The following is a 19,574-nucleotide window of genomic DNA, read 5'->3' as shown; positions in this document are numbered from 1 at the left end:
TGTATTAGAAGAAGGACAAAATCAGTCACCAGAACCAAGGACTGGTGTTTCCGATGAATTATGGTTAAAATGGAGTTTGAAGTTACAATGGGTTTGTATAGGAAGGGGGCGTGTATGTTAAAATGAATATCAAATATCTAAATACTGAATCAAGCAACTTAAAAACTGTCTGGCGTGCTCCCAAAAGCCTGAGTAGACGATAAAATGACCCAAACATTTTTTGAAAGTGAAATATCCCTTTAAGCTCTATATATATTTCGGCTATATGAAAATAGCCGATCACACTGTGAGCTTGTAGATCTGCTATTTTCAAAAAAATATTTTTTTTAAATACATTTTGAAAACTTCAAATTGGACATTCTGCATAATGTACTTTTGCTTTTGGTACTTCATTTATATTGTGATGCCAATACTTTTGTACATTTATTAAAGTATACATTCTGAATACCAGACTTTTACTTAATTGTAACTGAGTATTTCTACATTTTTTGAGAAAATTTAGTACTTTTCCCACCACTGTACGTAGCCTAATTAGATTATATAAATGTTATTACAGTGCAAAAACGTCTTAATCACATGGTCGCCCAACTTGCTCCATGATGACCCAATCTGAGGCTTCGTTTTGCCAGCTTCGGAGAATATACCAGGACACCACGTGTGTCCAAAAGATTCATAATATTTGGAGAGTGATTTTGGAGAATGTGCTCAGTACGAGACATAGGCTAATGAACGACGTAAGAGACTAATTCTGCCTATTTAATTCCAAATTAAGATTAACTGTACACGTCTCATGCGTTAAAGTAACGTTTTTTTTCCTTCAAATATTTGTTCACATAATATTTTCCCATGTGCGTTATTGTAGCCTACACTACAACATTACATTGCATTAAAATATATTTATTATATTATCATTATTACCCTTCTAATGGACAGTATAGTCCCGGGGGTAAAGTATTAAGAATTTCCCTTTTTATTCTGAGAGTACTACTGTTATTTAAGCTACTGTTACCCCCTCAGCTCCATCGATTCTAAGGCTACGGCCATTCTCCATTCATTTTTACACACATTTTTGTGCGCAGGAGGATAGCCTTTTTTTCCAGGCCTTTTTCCGCGTTTTAATTATTTATTTCCGTGTATAAACTGCAGTCTAGATATAAAAAAACATTGATGGTCGATAATTTACCCCTGTGTTGAGGGCCGAGGAGTACTGAAAATAACCTATATACAGTTTAAACTTCGCATTTATTTTACGGAGACATGGCTCGACCACGGCCGCGGGAATACAAGGCTGGAGATCTGGTTTTTGCTAAAATGAAGGGATACCCGCACTGGCCGGCGAGGGTGAGTCTGTGATGCAGCCGAGCTGAAAGGAAGGGAGGCGGGGTTGAACTGAGACAATACAGCCGATGCTTCTGGAGCATGGATGCGTGCATGGTTGTTTTTCAACAAATTAGGCGACTATAGTCTCTCACGATGAATAAAGAGCGTTCATAAACGCTTTTATTCGCCGTGAGACTGAGAGAGAGAGAAATTGTGCTCGTGTTGAATTGCTGATCAGAACAGTTTAGGCTCCTTCAAGTGTTAGCCTTGATACATGACTATCATATCATGACAGTCATGGATGAACTTCAACCTGGTGTTTGCACTTTCTCCCTTTTTGGCCCGTACATCTTCCTAAACGTTCAGATTTCAAATATAAAGTGCTTACCCCATGGCCACGGATGTTACAATTATGTACGGGCCCTAGGAAGTACCCGTATGTTCCATATTGTTCAATAAAAAGCATTTTAATCCGATTGGTGGCCATTTTCTTCATACTTTCTCCATATGCTTTCAACCGCCCTATCGGTTGGGAGGTGTACTGCACTCTGATACATTATATGTATATATGAGAAAATGACCACCGATCGGATTAAAATGCTTTTTATTGAACAATACGGAAGATACAGGTACTACCGAGGGCCCGTACATGATTGTAACATCCGTAACCATGGGGTATGCAATTTATATTTTAAATCTGAACGTAAATGTAGATGTACGGGCCAAAAAGGGAGAAAGTGCAAAAAACAGGTTGAAGTTTCGCCATGACGGTCGTGATAGAAGACCGTCGTGTATCCATGGCTACTTCAAGTGTATACTGTTTGTTTCCCCTTCATTTGGCGAGGAGATCATTATCTTATCTTTGATTTAACGAAACAGGTAACTATTACTTGCTTTCCCCCCGCATTATATTGGCTTGTTGTAACACTGACTGAACAAACGACCATGGCGTTGACCTCAAGTAACCCGCTGTGCCAATATCTGCAGCATATGTTGACATCTTCCCACAAACCACGATGTTTTGCAGCATGTATAGACGTTTTGTCAAAATGTCAAATCAATGCTGCCTGCACGGACTGTATGTGGCAGGCTTGTTGTGAAATTAGATTTTTAAGGTAACATTTGCAAACATTCAAAGACTAGAGAAGTCTTAACAGCATTCCCTCAAATGCCATGTTAAATCACAATAAGCATCTCTCTCTCTCTCTCTCTCTCTCTCTCTCTCTCTCTCTCTCTCTCTCTCTCTCTCTCTCTCCCTCCCCTGCCTATTATTAGATTGATGAACTTCCAGAAGGGGCTGTCAAGCCGCCTGCCAACAAGTATCCAATCTTCTTCTATGGGACCCATGAAACGTAGGCAAGCTTCTTCCTGGACCTGTGATGCGCAGTTCAATATTTAAACTCCTTTATACTTCTTTGACCGTGGTCCCCCAGGGGTCGGTACTTTGCCCCCTCCTTATTTACCTCAACACCAAATCTCTTAAAAAATAGCTTATCTATGTGAGCTTGCAGATCTGCTATTTTTGTCGAATGTTCGCCTATTATGACATGCCCAGACAACATATTCTCACTCTCAAGTAGTACTGTAGAGTTATGTTGGGATGGACAATATTATAAATATGCTTTACAAACAGCACGGGAAGCTTCTGGAATTGATTACAAATGTTTGCTGTTATGTGAATCTGTTCATAAAAACATTTTCAAGGGAACAGTTTTAATTATTTCATATGCATCACAGTAGTTCTTTCTTCCTTAGTGCATTTCTGGGACCTAAGGATCTGCTTCCATACAAGGAGTACAAAGACAAGTTTGGCAAGTCCAACAAGAGAAAAGGCTTCAATGAGGGCCTTTGGGAGATTGAGAACAACCCTGGTGTCAAGTTCACAGGCTATCAGGTCAGTTGGCAGTCCATTGTGTCTATGGCTTAGGGGAGTAGTAGTACCAGTTACCAGGGGGTTAACTAGGATGCCAGACTTGCTACACAGTTAAAGGACCATAATGGTGTTCTGATAGGTTTAGGTCATTTACTATGACTTATGTTACAAAGGAAACTCCTTTCTTAATTTACCAAATGGACACTTACAGGGCCATTTGATTACATTTGTACTCTCTCAGAGTTAAATGAGTATTTTACTATGTATACTTGCAGATTACAGTATTACTGCTGACTATTTCCCAAAGAACACCATGGCTTGTTTGACTATTAAGATTCCATTCATTTCAGTACAGTATGAAAATCAACCTGCAGAGACTTGAATGCTTGAGGCATTTTAAAATGTGTAGTGCATATTAATGTGTGGATTGACATAAACAAAGCTCCATTATTGCCTTGCCAAAACCAATAATAATAATTCAGAGGGGTTCTTCAAAGCAGAAGGGTAATTAGATAGAAGGTATCATTATTATTGCCTTGCACTACACATCATACATTTGAGGATTTATGCTGTCAGTTGCAATATGATAATCTTTAGCCTAAAATGCAATTCAGTACTAACTGCACAAGTTAAACAAAAAATATCATCAATTGCACACTGCATTAGGCTATGTAATGCAGGCCATGTAATAGGCTATGTAATGCATGTATCCTCAGCTTACCTCTTGCCAGGCTTCTAGTAATGGTAAAGTCATTCAAATTCATCATGGGGCCAGAGGTCTCACTAGATCTGATATGGAATCACAGTGAATAGGGCTTTATTAGCTTTCAGTAAAATGGCTTTTCAGTGCCAGGCAGAGATATGGTAAATGGTCTGCATTTCTATAGGTAAATGGTCTTCATTTCTATTGCGCCTTTATCCAAAGCCCTTGGACACAACGTTCGTTACATTCACCCATTCACACACACATTCACACCCTGCCGTTGGAGGCAAGGCACCAACCTGCTCATCGGAAAACGAAGCCTGGAGGAGCCAGGGATTGAAACGGACGCGCCACATGCACACACACACACACACACACACACACACACACACACACACACACACACACACACACACACACACACACACACACACACACACACGCCTGCTGGCCTTGCCAGGACCCGCACTCATTAGTAGTATGTATTTTAGTGGAAGAGACTCCAGATTCCTGTAGTCCGTTATTCTGTAGTTGCTATGGGTGAATAATCAATTATTCCATGTTTGCCACTTTTCATCAGCCTACAATGTATTACTGGCATTGCTACATTATGATGGAACACAGTGTTTGTTATCATTGTTCAGGCTGAATCAGTTCACTCAGCTTTGTTTACACGTTAATCAGATTGTGTTTACAACTGCGGAACATGGGAATAGACACATTTATAACAAGTCCAGCCAGAAGTGTTTGAAAGGCGACAACTACACTCTTGAATGAAACTTCAGTCATTTGGACACATCCACAATGAATACTATACATGCCATGCATGCTCTCACACACACAGGCCATCCAGCAACAGAGCTCGTCGGAGACAGAAGAAGGGGGCAACGCGGCCGATGGCAGCAGCGAGGGGGAGGAAGGTGATTTAATAGAGGAGGTGGACGACAAGGAGAAAGTGAAGGGAGACAAGACCGGGTCCAAACGAAAAAAGACGGCCTCCTCAAAGGTACACGACTCCAACTCATAACATGGGGACACAGCAACAAGGGCACTCACTAGAATGGTGGGTGCATTAACGGGAGCATTGATTAAGATAAAGTGATGGGACGTGACTCCCTCCTTATCTCTGCCATCGTGAACAGTCTGGAAATTAAGGCTTAATGATGACACCAATAAAAGTGGATTCACCATCTTCAAGTCAATTATGAAATTATGGAACAATGTTTGCATCATGGCCCCTCCGAGAGGTGGCCGATGCACCCATTGTGTGCCTCTGTCTACCTATACTTCGGTCATCCACACAGAAACAGCATAGTGTCATGGTGGAAATGGGTTTTAGTATAGACTGTTGGAATATCATATATATATATATATATATATATATATATATATACACACACACACACACACACACACACACACACACACACACACACACACACACACACACACACACACACACACACACACACACACACACACACACACACACACACACACACACACACACACACACACACACACACACCACACAATGCCTGCCCCCTCTGTTTAACCGTGCCCTAGTTCTGGATTAAAGGCTATATGATTTTAAAATGAATGGAGCAGTGCAGAGGGACTGCCGTAGTGTGTTAGCTAATACCACTGTAAATGGAAGCAGGTTGAAAAAGTCACCCACATCCCACTCCTCGCTTAGCAACCACTGTTGCCTAGCAACTGGGCTCCATTACGCACAGCACATGTGGTGCATCCGAAGGAATGTAGCAATCGTGGAGAGCCATGTGCTGATCCAAGACAATCCTGTCACATCTCTGAATTGCCGGGGGGTGGGGGGGTCCTAGAGGTTGAAATTACATTCTTTTGTTGTTTTACGGAAATGTTAGTGGAAACAATCATTTGCTTGTGCATTATCCTCCCTCGTGCATTAAGGGAAGGGTAAGAAAAAGGAGAATCGCAGCATTTTAAAATGGTGCTCTCAAGGTATTTGTGTTGTATGGACACTGTTTTCTCTGTGTAGGACCTACAAAGTGAAAACAGTGGCCACCTACGTCGTAGGTGCTACTCTGCTCTTAGTCACATCTTTAGTGCTATATTTGTGTTGGGGACTAGGGAGACAATTTGTATTGCCAAATGTGGTGGAAATGAAACTTTTGGATGCACAACAGATGTTCTGTGTGTGTGTGTGTGTGTGTGTGTGTGTGTGTGTGTGTGTGTGTGTGTGTGTGTGTGTGTGTGTGTGTGTGTGTGTGTGTGTGTGTGTGTGTGTGTGTGTGTGTGTGCCAGAAGTCATCCAAGCTGTCGAGGATCTCATCTGGGGAAGAGGACCTGGAGAAAGACGGGAAGGATGAGGATCAGAAGAGTGGGTCTGAGGGAGGAGATCCTGACAATGACATCATTGAAAACACCACTGACAATAAGGTGGGCTTTATAACCATCAGTACATTAACCTTAACTTAGTATAAATGATATTATCACAGTGACAGGGTTACTGAAAGTTATCAGAGGTTGAGTCCACTTTCCATATTCTAGCCCCTCCTTGATTTCAGGCGGATTAGGTCCTCCTTACACTGATACAAATGCAGTTTGCACTGCTCCCAGTTTGTATATCATTTCCTTGAGGGGCTGATATATAAGGATAAAATCAAATAGCCTCCAGGTTCGGTTTCCAATGTGAATAGGATTTTTCACCATAACCTTCCCTATAGTAGCCTTGATTGATCTTAATCACATTTGCTTAATTGTTTATTAAATAAGTGATTGATTTTATGTGTATTCTTCTCCCCAGAAGCAGCTGCTCAGGGAAGAACATTAAGTCCTGAGGACATCGAAGGGAAGTCATTCTTTGTAGCTGTGAAATTGGAATGGTGAAATTACAACATGATTGTTCATCAGCACCATCTACTGGCCACCATTGTCACTATCACATCTGTTGGACTTGTGTCTTTGTATAAGGGATGCACTGATGCTGACTGGCATTGGATTTCATGCTGATAGCAGGATGAAATTGGGCATTAAATGACAGAATTCCTACAGTACTAAAATCTGATACCAAAAGCTTATGTATCATGTCATATATAAAGCAAAGGGACTCAAGTTTCAGTTTTCCAACCCTCCACATATTCAAATATGTTAGATCTCTCTAATGGAGAGTTATACCTAATATTTTTTTTCTATTGATCGCAGACTTGCCGTCTATTATTGTTCAGCAAAACAAATGAATCCGAGTAATATAAGTTTTCAACATATACTTCATTTTATGCGTGCAAAAATCAGTTTTGGCATGGCCACGAAGAAATGCTGTCAGTGTATCCCTGTTCCATGCACATTGTAACACACTGTATATTTACCATATCCTTATCCTCTTTGGGCTTAGGCCAGCCAAAACAGACGGAGGGTCGGGGGGTGGGGGGTTGGAGGGTTGGGGGACAGCGTCACTTCATAACCGAAACCACAGTGTAAGATAGCCATCAATCAATATTTATACTGACCCATTGTCTACCTATATGAATTGACTCAACCATGATTACCTGTCACCGTGTACAAACATGTTTGTTAAGACCTCCATGTGCAGTATATATACTCTGTTACAGTCATTACATGTTGGTATTGCAGTGTACTGATCACTCTTAACTGTAGTTGAAATCATTTTCACACAGAGGGGAGGGGCTTGTGGAATACAGTAACTGTCGGTCATTATCCATCACACCATACGTTACTCTTTTATGTAACCACAAAAAAAGAAGAATGGACGTACATAGATAAATGTATGAAGTGTTGTGCACAAGTGGGTTACACATTGTAGCTCAATATAAACTATATCTGTATATTTTACCTTTGTTGTAGAATATAGAACCACTGTTCTACTTGGACTGCTCTAGATAACAGCTCATCTTTTTATGGGAAAAAAAGTGATATATCTGTTCTTCTGTGTATCTGTGGAATGGGTCACTGTATATTTCAAAGCTTTTTATAGTGGCATGCTCAACTGTTGTACTTAAAATCAGTTATTTTATTAAGGTGTCATTTGACCTTTGATTATAAATTGGATGTTTGTCTTTATGAGGTGCATTGGGGTTGTGGGGAGCTGCACACAGCCATGTTTGGATGCACCATATCCAAATATAAAGTAACATCCTCAGAGTTAAAGTAACTCTGAGAATGTACAAATGTAACCAAATTCCTTTGGTTTACATTTGTACACTCTCGTTACTGGCGGATAAATAACACTGAGTATTTTATGGTGTACATAGAAACTGTACCATATTACTTTCAGGAGGACGAACTGAGGATGAATTTCATCATAATCTGCAATGATGGTGCAGCTCTATGATATGACAATGCCAATCGAAATTGCCAAATTCAATTTAATGATCATCACTGCAGACATGCTGATTTAGATTTGACTAGTTGAAAATGAATCCACACCGCTCAGTCTTTATCTATGTGCCAGTTGCCTTTTTTGGCTTCCATAATTGTCTTCATGAAATATAGCCTATTTATTTTTTGATGATAGTTGATTATACACTGTCTGTATGTAAGCTTGTGCATTTTTATTTCCCTAACTTTTAATCTTTGTTATGCTTGTATTTGGAACATCTTTTACATTTTCAAGGTTTGTAGTTTACTGTAAACTGTTTTTGCTGTTTATGGACAAGACTTTTACAGAATAAACTCATTGGAATGCATTTAACCTCCTGAGTGTTTTAAATACTAAAAATAATCGACAAATATTTAAATAATTAATTTGCCTAGGCTAGGGACATAAAACCGGCAATGAATTCTCCCTGGCACAATTTTAGATTATCTTATTTAAAGATATGTACACATTAGTATGTAAGAATGTATTTCAAGAGCATCATAATGAACTCAAATTTAATTTAATGCATATTTTCTTGTCTGCGCAGTTCTATGCAGCCGTGAAGCTTACTAGTTTGACAGCACACGCATGCGTCAGCGTTGCCATGTCGTTTTATTATAAGCGACTTTGGACTTATTTTAAAGTTTAAAGTTGTTTGTAAATATTGGTTAGTTGCAGCCTTGAGTTGCGGCTTGCGGGTTGTGTTTTTTTGGACTTGTTCTAAAGTGTAGTTGCTTATTTGAGGCTTTTTTTCCTAATGTGTGTTTAAACCAGTGCTTCTCCAACATTTTTCAAGGTCCCCCAAATTAAAATGGATTTGTCTGCGGACACCCCATGCACACAGGAACCCTCATACAAGATTTGTGTTGTAAGAATGTTTCAAAGATATTCCACTTTTATTTTTAAATGTCTTGAAGATCTTTTTTTTTTTCTTTTTTTTTCCCAAATAGCCAATGTACAGTAGTATCATAATGTAAGCCCAAAAGAAGCGAGCTCGCTTCTTTTTGGCTTGTTTTCATTATAAAGTATTCATGGTATCACAACACCTCCAAGGCCTTAAAAACAAGGCTCCAAACATCCCAAAACAAACTTGTAAGGCTACTACTTGGCCTCAATCACAATACCCATCTAACCCATGCCCATTTTGCTAGGATTGGATAATTGGATGGCTTAGGGTTGAGGTCGAGGACAGAGTACAGCAACTTGCTATGGGCCTGGTCTTCAAGATACACCACAACATTGCGATCCCCCTGTATTTGTCAAAATACATCCAAAATGTTAATCAAGTCCATGATCATAACACCAGAGGCAGCTCCACAAATCATGTTCAACCCAGATTTGGCACAACAAAGGGAATGAACTCGTTCTCATGCTATTCATCAAAAATGTGGAATGCCCTACCAAAAGGAGTAAAGGAGTGTAAAACCCTACTCACTTTCAAAAATGCCCTGAAGATACACCTTCAGGAGGCTGCAATTCCTAACCTACCCCATGTCCTAACCTAACCTACCCCCTACCCCCCCCTCTCTCTTTCTTCTTTTGTACATATTTTTCACTATTCATACCAGTAACCTGTAAACTGATTGTATGACATTCTGTATAGTAGTGTGTTTATCTGTCTGTCTCTTATGTCATCATGATTTGTGTGCATGGGATCTCATCTTAAACAAGCTATAGTGCTTAATGAGCTATCCAGTTTAGTAGACCTTGTATTGCGAATTTGTACTTCCATGTACTGTTATGTACTGTCATGTACTGTTCTCATGTCTTACTAAATAAACTACATCAATCAATCAATCAAAAGGCCAGTGACGCGAGGTTAGTTTTCATAGACCTGGTTGCTTATTTGTCTCACACAATCTGGCAACACTGCGCATGCGCCGTATGAACAAATGAATTCCGCGCTGAAAAAGGAAGGATACGAGTTTGTTCAGTGAACGGTACGATCAATAGAATAAACAGCAATATCAGTATTAACCGTCCCAACTTCTAGTGGCTTTGCTCTGGGGCATCGTGGCCTAACAACAGGAGCAGACGCTGAACCTGGAACATGGCTGATAAAGAAGGTAGGATAGAGCTAGAGCTTTGGTGGCCCAGTTCCATGCATGCTGCTTTGTGTGCGACTGTGCTGTGATGGTTATTAGCATCGCATGCTAGTTACACTTTAGCCCTGGTCCAGAGCGTTAGTGAGTTCTCAGACTCATAGACCAAAAATTCCACTGCCGTGGGAGGTCTCCAACTTTAGTGAAAATAAACAAAACTATTTCGCTACTCACCGAAACAAAGGCAGTGTTGTGTTGTTGAAAGTCTATTATCCAGGATGGGAATCCTCGCAGGACCCCACCTTCTCTGTAGAATACACTTTTTGGGCAGAAAATAGAATATGACCGCCAGACGGAAATTGCTTTATTTACTCCACTGCGCCCTCTACAGGTCTGCTCAATGGTAATGTATATTGACCATATCTATAGAGGGCGCAGTGGAGTAAAGAACACAATTTCCGTCTGGTGGACATATTTTATTTTCTGCTCAAAACGTGTATTAAACAGAGAAGGTGGGGTCCTGAGAGGCTTCCCACCCTGGAGAATAGACTTTCAGCAACACAAAATTGCCTTGTTTCGGTGAGTAGCGAAATAGTTCTGTTATGTTCTACTAAAGTTGGAGACCTCGGCCTTTCGGTCTATGTGAATAGCAGCTCGCCTGGCAGAGCATTAGAGAGAACTCGCTAACGCTCTGAACTGGACCAGAGCTATTTACATTTATTCAGACTGCTCTGCTCCTTGCAACTACAGTGTTCAAGGCTTTTTGAGTCTACTTCAGTGGTTTGTGAAATGCTCAAATTTGGATGTTTTGCTATTCTTTTCGACTTCTTTTATTTTTTATTTTTAGCAAGTTTGTTTGAATATAATAATTAGACAGAAATGCAAACGGCACGAGTACAGTGTAAAAGTCTAAAAGGATAACACAAAAAAGTCCTGTGGACTCGTTTCCATTGAGGTCCTATGTATTCAATTCATCATCATAGCATAACAAATAACACCAAAATACAATATCATCACAAATATAAAACACAATATGTGCAGAGTAGAGAGGAAACAAAGGGGAAGGGGGGGGGGGTGATCAGCTTTCTAAGGGAGAAGTGATATTTACCTTCCCCCTTGGCCTTGGATTTTAGTTTTTGTTGTTTTGGTCCTTTTGTTCCTGCTGACATTGACAGAATAACATCAGCTAGTTTAAAACCGACTAACCGCATGTATTCCTTCCTGACGCAGTGTATGATGATGCTGTGGAGGAGAGGGTCATCAACGAGGAGTATAAGATCTGGAAGAAGAACACGCCTTTCCTCTATGACCTGGTGATGACGCATGCGCTGGAGTGGCCCAGCCTCACCGTGCAGTGGTTACCTGATGTCAACAGGTATGTGCACACACACTCATGTAACAGAACATACATGAATCATAGTCTACACCAGGGGTCTTCAAAGTTTTTCAGGCCAAGGACCCCTTAGCTGAGAGAGAGAGATGAAGCAAGGACCCCCACTACATATTGGATGCATGTTAAAAGTGTGTTTTCAGACATTTAACCACTTAAACACCTCATTACTTTGTAAACTTGACCTCTGTTCTTTTTTCCTTCTACCCCAAACCTCTTCACTGAAAATAGCCGATCTACAAGCTCACAACGCGGCTATTTTCGTCTTATGTTCCCCCCAGAACATGAGAGGGTTCAAGTGGTTAATGTGAAAATAAAAAAAATAAAGTCCCTATCACTCAAAGATATGGCCGTATCTCTGAGGACCCCCTGTTGAAGACCCCTGGTCTACACAAATTGGAATGAGTGAATACAGTGCAATGCCAACTTCAGGGAAACTACATATGTCCAGTGTAAGTTATTATGCAACAGCAGATAACATTTATTATGCTAGCTAGGCCTTCACTGTGAGAATCCTTGAGAAAATGTAAAAGAAGCACATTATAACTACTTGTCTTAAGTTAGGGTTATGCTCATTGCTTACAAAGTTAAAGTGCTGTACATAAGCTGACCACCACAACGCACACACACACACACACACACACACACACACACGTGTTATGTTATTGGGTTTTATTGTGCAGACCGGAAGGGAAGGACTATGCTGTCCACAGACTGGTTCTGGGGACCCACACGTCAGATGAGCAGAACCACCTGGTCATCGCCAGTGTCCAGGTACCCAACGATGATGCCCAGTTTGACGCCTCCCACTACGACAGCGAAAAAGGAGGTAAATGGACAAGAACAACCATAACCACTTAAACGCTACTAGTACCGATTTTGGGCATGTGATAATAGGCGAACATTAGTCAAAGATGGATGAATATTTGCAAGGGTATGTGGTAAATAAGAATGCCCAGAGATGCTTAAAAAATAGTGTAGGAATGTTTAACCCTCATCTACTTTTGTGTTTAGACATGACTGCAGTGAGTGTCTTGTATTTGTGTCACTATTATGAGATTTAATAATTACAAAGGTTGATGTAGTTGGCCACTCTAAGGCTATGTCCACATTAATACCTTTTCATTTTAAAACTGCTTTTCCTTTTTGGGGCTTTTCTGAGCCTTTGTTGGACAGGTACAATGAAGAAAGACGCGAAACACAGAGACAGAGTAGGGGAGTGACATGCAAGCAAATGGTCCGGCTGGCTGGGAATCGAACCAGACTCTTATCAGATAGTAGAGTCCATATAATACACGTCCTCCTAACCACTCGGCCATCGGGTCGCCCATTTTAATACACTTTTTAAAACTAAAACAACTTCTGCCCACACAAGCGTTTACCACTGTTTCAGACACGCCTGAAAACAAACGCATATCACATGACCATTCATGTACACTAATGTGCATGTTGGTGTAACCATAACGGGCTTCCACCTAGTCTTGGAACTTGTATTATAGTACATACTGTAATACAAGTTCCACCACTAGATAGTAAGGCGGTCAACGTGGCGGAAAATATAGACTGGGAGTTAACCATATTGAACATGGCAAAGGTTCTGTGTTTTAAAACGAAAAAGTAATAGTGTGGATGTAGGCTAAGTGAGAAAATTACAATTTATTCAGATTGTTGGCTAGAAACCATAACCATACAGTAGTGGGCTGTAGACCTTTTGACAAGTTTGAGAATTCAACTGGAACAGTGGCATGCTTTGTTCCTACTTGGTACTGAAATGTTCTTGTTCTGCCTTCCAGCAGGTATGTTGAGGGGTATCCAGCTGTGGGCAAGGGTCCAGGAGGCTCACTGTTCCTTTGTTGGGGTGATAGTGGTAGTAAATGTTTGTGGGTTTGTAAGTCAACTGAAGAATTTGAAGGTACAGTTGAAGCCTGATTCAGTGCATACAAAGGTCAGTATTGGTTGACTAGATTTTGAAGACTTTTAGATGAGAATAGGTTTGGGATGTGTTGATGTTGCGCAGTATTGCTGACCTTACCACATGAATAGTGACAAAAAAGAAACCTCCTTGATTCTGCACAGTTATCAATTGTTGAGGAAATGATCAGGAAAAATGATTGTGTAGTCGCTTATATGGTTGGTAGAGTTTCAAACATTAAAACCACAGCCATATCATCTATCTTTCAGATGGTGTTAATATCCCCACTCTCGGTGGAATAAGATGTGACTTTATTCTCTCCTCAGAGTTTGGTGGCTTTGGTTCAGTCAGTGGCAAAATTGAGATAGAGATTAAGATCAACCATGAGGGAGAGGTCAACAGAGCCCGCTACATGCCCCAGAACCCCTGCATTATCGCCACTAAAACCCCCACCTCTGACGTTCTGGTGTTTGACTACACCAAGCACCCATCTAAGCCAGGTAAGGCTCTTGATGCTCTTGCGTCATATATTTGGGGAGTTGGAAACCCTCCCCCCTTTGTAAATATGGTCAATAGCATGTGTTTGTTTGAGAATTTTTTGTCTTTACTCTCTGTGTCGACTTGATTTTTGTGTGTTTATTTGGACGTTTCCAGACCCCAGTGGAGAATGTAGTCCAGACCTGCGGCTGAGAGGTCATCAGAAGGAGGGCTATGGCCTGTCCTGGAACCCCAACCTCAGCGGCAACCTGCTTAGCGCTTCTGATGACCATGTGAGTACCACTGCAATATTTTAAAAGGTCTTCATTCACTAATTATATAATTATGATTGTAAAATTATTATTCATAAAAAAAAGCATACGATATAACAAATATTTTAGTACATCTTTATTTATATATTTACTTCCAACTCTTTTTCTTTGTCTGTGCTGAACATCCCAAACCCCCACTCCACCCCTTCTCTCCAGACCATCTGTCTGTGGGACATTGGTGCAGGGCCAAAGGAAGGGAAGATCGTTGATGCCAAGACCATTTTCACAGGCCACACAGCAGTGGTGGAGGATGTATCCTGGCATCTGCTGCATGAGTCTTTGTTTGGGTCGGTAGCTGACGACCAGAAGCTTATGATGTGAGTGGCCGGTTCTAATCACCGATTTTTAACCACGATACAATGATGTGGAGTTCCCCAAGGTTCAATCCTTGGACCTCTGCCATTCAACCATTGCATTACCAAATCATATATCAAATATGACGACATGAAAACCATAAGACACGTCCAAATTAAAACAGTTCTTAATAATTCACTACAACTTCTACAAGAAGGTAGTTCCCGGCTACCAAGAAGAGCAACTTCCGCCTGACATAGACTAGTGCCTGTTTACTCTGCCAGTCCAGCCAGCCGTGTGTTAGACGTCAACTTTTCCCAAACAAAAGCATAGAGAAACAAAACTTAACTGTTAGCTCAATCTCAATGTAACTAAGATATTTAATAGAAATTCATAATTTGTTTAAGCCAGATTTACGTTCTACTTTAACGTCTATGAACTTCCCGTGTAAACTGCTAGCCTAGCTACTTAGCCTTGCAGCCAAAAATCCAGCACAGATGGTGCTTAGATGCCCCGCACGACCAGAGCTTGTAAGGAAAACAAGCGCTTCCCCCTTCAGCTACAGATATGCTGGATCATAGTATAAACGCATAATGCACCTGTGATTGATATAAGCTGATCTAAGGAGTAGATTATAGTCTGTTTTATCATTTCTGCTAAACGGAAACCAGATAATCAGAATCAAGGAATGGGCCTAGCCGTTTTAGAACTGCATTTTTATGCCTAGTGTAAAGCATTTAGAATGGCCTTAGTGTATGAAATATGCTATACAAATAAACTTGCCTTGCCTTTAAGCCTGAATGAGACACATCATAATCACAATGCACTCATAATGCTCATAATTCTTATTTACAATTCTCTTCTCTGGGTCCAACTCCCAACCCTGGATATCTCTCGACCAGATGGGACACTCGTTCCAACAACACATCCAAGCCCAGTCACTCGGTGGACGCTCACACTGCCGAAGTCAACTGTCTGTCCTTCAACCCTTACAGTGAGTTCATCCTGGCCACCGGTTCTGCTGACAAGGTAAGACTGAGGGAGGAAAGTGGCACTCTGGGATTTTTCAAAGCATCTGATACTTGTGTTAATGTGTCTGAAATCTCATGTTGGTTTAACAAAGGATCTTGATGTGTTTTCTTTTAGCCTAGGACCGTCCAACACTTGGTTCCCAAACAATATATCTTGAAAACTACTGTTATGAAAAAATCTGTTATGTATTGTATTTGTTTAAATACAGACCTCTCTCCCTGTTTTTTTTGTTTTTCATTCACACAAAGACTGTTGCATTGTGGGACCTCAGGAACCTTAAATTGAAGCTTCATTCGTTTGAGTCACATAAAGATGAAATCTTCCAGGTAAAATGACACCATACCCTGCTGTATCTAATATTTACTCATACATTCTGTCCACTGCATACCTTAAGAGCTGCATTGTGAGATACTTTTGATTGTCATAAAGCCTGGAAAAAATATGCTGTATAAAAATGTAATTGACATGACCTATATGTGCATGCCACAGCTGTCTGTTTCTTCTGCCTCCTTTCTAAAGCCTGTTGTCAGAAGCTCCTCCTAGGACTGAAACTTGGCTTGCTTTTACACATGCCATTAGGGCTGGGTGATATGACTTCAAATCAATATCACTATTATTTCAAAGTTTTGCCTTGATTATGATTATTTTAAAAAAGAGAGAAAATAGCAGATCTACAAGCTCACAACATGCCGCGATGTGACACACTATGAGCTTGTAAATTGGCTACTTTCTATTCTAATACATAATACAAGTTCCACGACTAGATGATAAGGCGTTCAGCTTGGTGGAAAACATAGACTGGGAGTTAAGATATTGAACATGGCAAAGGTTCTGCGTTTTAAAACCAAAACGTAATAGTGTGGATATAGGCTAAGTGAGAAAATTACAATTTATTCAGATTGTTGGCCAGAAACCATAACCATACAATAGTGGGCAGTAGAATAAAGTCAAAATTGAGTTTATTAAACTGACCTTCTTAATGACCTTGATTAGGTGCAATGGTCCCCTCATAATGAGACTATCTTGGCCTCCAGCGGCACTGACAGACGCCTCAATGTCTGGGATCTCAGGTGAAAACTAAAATACCCAACATTCCATATATGTAATTCAATATTTGTTCAAATCATACTGCCCAACCATGACTAACAAGTCTTCATTGTACTTAACATTCTTTTCCTTTTCAGTAAAATCGGAGAGGAGCAGTCAGCCGAGGATGCTGAAGATGGCCCTCCTGAGCTGCTGGTGAGTTAATGGCCTCCATCTTAGCGAATATAGCACTGCTGTTCAGTGTTCACAACACCCAGCCCAGTCCCAAACCAAATTCCTGATGCTTCAGTCATGTGTCAAGCTTAACCCCCTAGATCCAACACCATGTCAGCTGGCCTCAGCCCGGTCCTAGATATTACACTATAGTAGGGTCAACACTTAAAAGTACATTTCCCCACACTTAAACTTTGATGGTATGTTACCCATCTGAATGTGGCCTGTAATGGCTGTCTGCTCTACTGACCTCTTCCTCCCCTCAGTTCATCCACGGTGGTCACACAGCCAAGATCTCTGACTTCTCCTGGAACCCCAATGAACCATGGGTAATCTGCTCTGTGTCAGAGGATAACATCATGCAAGTTTGGCAGATGGTGAGTGTTGTTTGTGAGTGTACATCTAGACCAAACGTTAGTACACCTCTATAGTTGCTTGATTACTATTTGATTCTTTACTCATATCTCATAGCCCATCTTCAAGATTCAAAATGCAAGTGCTACATTTGACTGTTTTGCATAATGCTATCAATATGTTAAACACTGTAATGTTAGCTTTTTATCCAGGCAGGAAGTGCTCTAAAATTTAGACCCATTATTTAGTCTAAATGATGGGTCACCGATTGTTAAGAGAAAAGTTAAATGTTAAGAGAAAAGTTAAATGTCCTTCCAAGAGATCATCCAGATAGTAGTACAATCAATCTCTGGAGTAAAAATATTTTTGCATCTTTTGGTAGCCATTAACCCATTAAAACCGGGAAAGCATCTGTGTCATTTTAGATTTTACCGTAGGCTATTAAAAAATAGCAGATCTACAAGCTCGCAGCGCGTCACTTCAAGCGCTGCCAGCTTTTACATCTTCTATTTTTGAATAAATAAAAACAAATCTTGAAAGAACTACTGCTATAGAAGGCATTAAGAATCGGCCTCTTAAGCAGTGAATTGGACAACCTCACCCTGTCTGTGAAAAAGTTTTCCTATTTACTGGAATATGAAAACAAAGTAAGCATGCAGTCACAGTTTGAGACATATATTTTTAAAAGAGAAAAACATCAGTTGTGTTCTCAGGTGTTAATATGTGTTACTCTGGCAGGCGGAAAATATCTACAATGACGAGGAACCAGACACACCTGCTTCAGAGCTTGAGGGCCAGGGATCATAACCTAGATGTTGCCCTTCTGGAGCAGCCATCATCCAGGCATTATCCATAAGTCTATACCCACTGGTCCCAGTCCCCAGGACCTTCAGCCCAGCCCATCTGCGATTCTGGTCCATCTTCATTGTCTTTATAGATCCAGTCTGAATGAACTGGAGAGGTATAAGCAACATAGTCAATACTTCACCTGGCGATTTTAAAGGAAGATGGAGTCATCTTGCTTGGAATTTTCCATTGCCCTGTTTCCCAAATGTGTCTTAGGAACTACGATAAGTTTGGCCATTGGTTTACATGGTTTTCTCTTGAGGGACTTGGGTAGGTGGAGACTTTGTAACAGCACATATCCTTAATGTGGATAAATAAAGCTGATGCGACTGATTCTAAATGCCTTAAAGGGACACTGTCACCGATTTGATGTGCATTTCAGTTAATTGTTGACGGTTGTCATAGTCTACAGACAACAATATGTAAATCCATATTAGCAGAGACAATTCCCCTTTTGGCTAACATTTCTGATTGTCAAGATTACTGTTTTACCATAAACTTCAAACAAGGACCCACCGTGGGTAGCGGCAAAAAACAAACCACAATGTAAAGTTTACCCTTTCACTGGGTAAACTTTTCAGCACAACTTCAGCCATGTTTCAGAGAGGCAGAATACTGCTATTTTTTATGTTGGAATTTGTGATGGTCCCTTTAATTGGAATAAAAATGTGACTCATGCAAGTACTTTATAAAAAAAAGGATTTCTCATTCCAATGGACAATGGAACCAAGATTATCTGAGAACTAAGATGGTTTTGGGAAATTTTACCTAGATGTTTTTGAGAATTGTAAGCATCAGGGATTGATGATGAGAAGAGTTTCTGTTGATGTGACACGTTGCACTTATACACTCATTCTTTTCACCCTATAATGACTTTGAACTCATTGTGTACATTTTCCCTCTTAAGTAGTGTTATCCTATTCACACATTACCCACATTTAATAGGGGTCCCTTAGGGGGAAAAAAACATTCCCAGTATTTCTTTTGCCTCCAGCTGATAACTTGCAGGTGTTTTCAGGTACATAGACATGAAAAATGTCTTATACAGCTAAGTAAAAACAAACCTACAAAAGAGTGTGGAGAGCGCCAGACTAAACTAGTGCACTTCAGGTAAATGCATGTCTGTTTATTTTTCTCCTCTTGTTGGTTTTGTGTGACTAATGCAACATGCAAGTCTCATGGAGTTTTTTTTCTGCTCAAACCCATGACCTGGCAATTATTGCAATAAAACTTTTCTAAATTTTACAAGTTGAATTTGTAGTTTTTTGCTTATGCATGGTTCTGAAAACGGGGCTAATTTTGTCACCAGACAATTCACACAAATGGAACACCAGATCTTTCGCCAAACCTCAGATTTCTTTGTCAAAATTAAAATGTTTAAA

The 19,574-nt window shown here is 40.3% G+C and overlaps 2 protein-coding genes across 4 annotated transcripts; both read left to right on the top strand.

The window, feature by feature from the left end:
- Window positions 1-1,070: 1,070 nt before the first annotated feature.
- Window positions 1,071-7,283, top strand: hdgfl3 (HDGF like 3). Of its 2 annotated transcripts, none has more exons than XM_084064194.1 (6): window positions 1,071-1,341; window positions 2,596-2,672; window positions 3,076-3,214; window positions 4,741-4,902; window positions 6,183-6,314; window positions 6,682-7,283. In XM_084064194.1, exons 1-6 carry the CDS (start codon window positions 1,258-1,260, stop codon window positions 6,706-6,708), a joined length of 621 nt encoding a protein of 206 aa, XP_083920320.1. In that variant the 5' UTR covers window positions 1,071-1,257; the 3' UTR covers window positions 6,709-7,283. The 2 variants fall into 2 exon arrangements, with proteins under 2 accessions (XP_083920320.1, XP_083920319.1); XM_084064193.1 differs by having other exon boundaries at window positions 6,180-6,314.
- A 2,868-nt stretch (window positions 7,284-10,151) lies between these two features.
- Window positions 10,152-19,148, top strand: rbbp7 (RB binding protein 7, chromatin remodeling factor). Of its 2 annotated transcripts, none has more exons than XM_084067282.1 (12): window positions 10,152-10,319; window positions 11,526-11,670; window positions 12,369-12,514; window positions 13,924-14,097; window positions 14,252-14,367; window positions 14,563-14,723; window positions 15,603-15,729; window positions 15,981-16,058; window positions 16,726-16,802; window positions 16,917-16,974; window positions 17,259-17,369; window positions 18,085-19,148. In XM_084067282.1, the coding sequence occupies exons 1-12, from the start codon at window positions 10,304-10,306 to the stop codon at window positions 18,151-18,153; spliced, it is 1,278 nt and encodes a 425-aa protein (XP_083923408.1). In that variant the 5' UTR covers window positions 10,152-10,303; the 3' UTR covers window positions 18,154-19,148. The 2 variants fall into 2 exon arrangements, with proteins under 2 accessions (XP_083923408.1, XP_083923407.1); XM_084067281.1 differs by having other exon boundaries at window positions 13,921-14,097.
- The last annotated feature ends 426 nt before the right edge of the window (window positions 19,149-19,574 follow it).

The sequence above is a fragment of the Gymnoscopelus microlampas genome (assembly GCF_963454915.1).
Source record: "Gymnoscopelus microlampas genome assembly, chromosome: 1".
Lineage (NCBI taxonomy): Eukaryota > Metazoa > Chordata > Actinopteri > Myctophiformes > Myctophidae > Gymnoscopelus > Gymnoscopelus microlampas.
The sequence above is the reverse complement of the archived record's forward strand: the minus strand, read 5'-3'. Positions and strand labels throughout refer to the sequence as shown.

Bases quoted from the DNA above. Each gene is read 5' to 3' on its own strand.
- hdgfl3 (XM_084064193.1), top strand. From the start codon at position 1,258: ATGGCTCGACCACGGCCGCGGGAATACAAGGCTGGAGATCTGGTTTTT. The intron at 2,673-3,075 runs GTAGGCAAGCTT...TTTCTTCCTTAG, and splicing joins TTCTATGGGACCCATGAAAC to TGCATTTCTGGGACCTAAGG. The intron at 6,315-6,681 runs GTGGGCTTTATA...TCTTCTCCCCAG, and splicing joins AAAACACCACTGACAATAAG to AAGCAGCTGCTCAGGGAAGA.
- rbbp7 (XM_084067281.1), top strand. The intron at 14,098-14,251 runs GTAAGGCTCTTG...GGACGTTTCCAG, and splicing joins CAAGCACCCATCTAAGCCAG to ACCCCAGTGGAGAATGTAGT. The intron at 17,370-18,084 runs GTGAGTGTTGTT...TTACTCTGGCAG, and splicing joins TCATGCAAGTTTGGCAGATG to GCGGAAAATATCTACAATGA.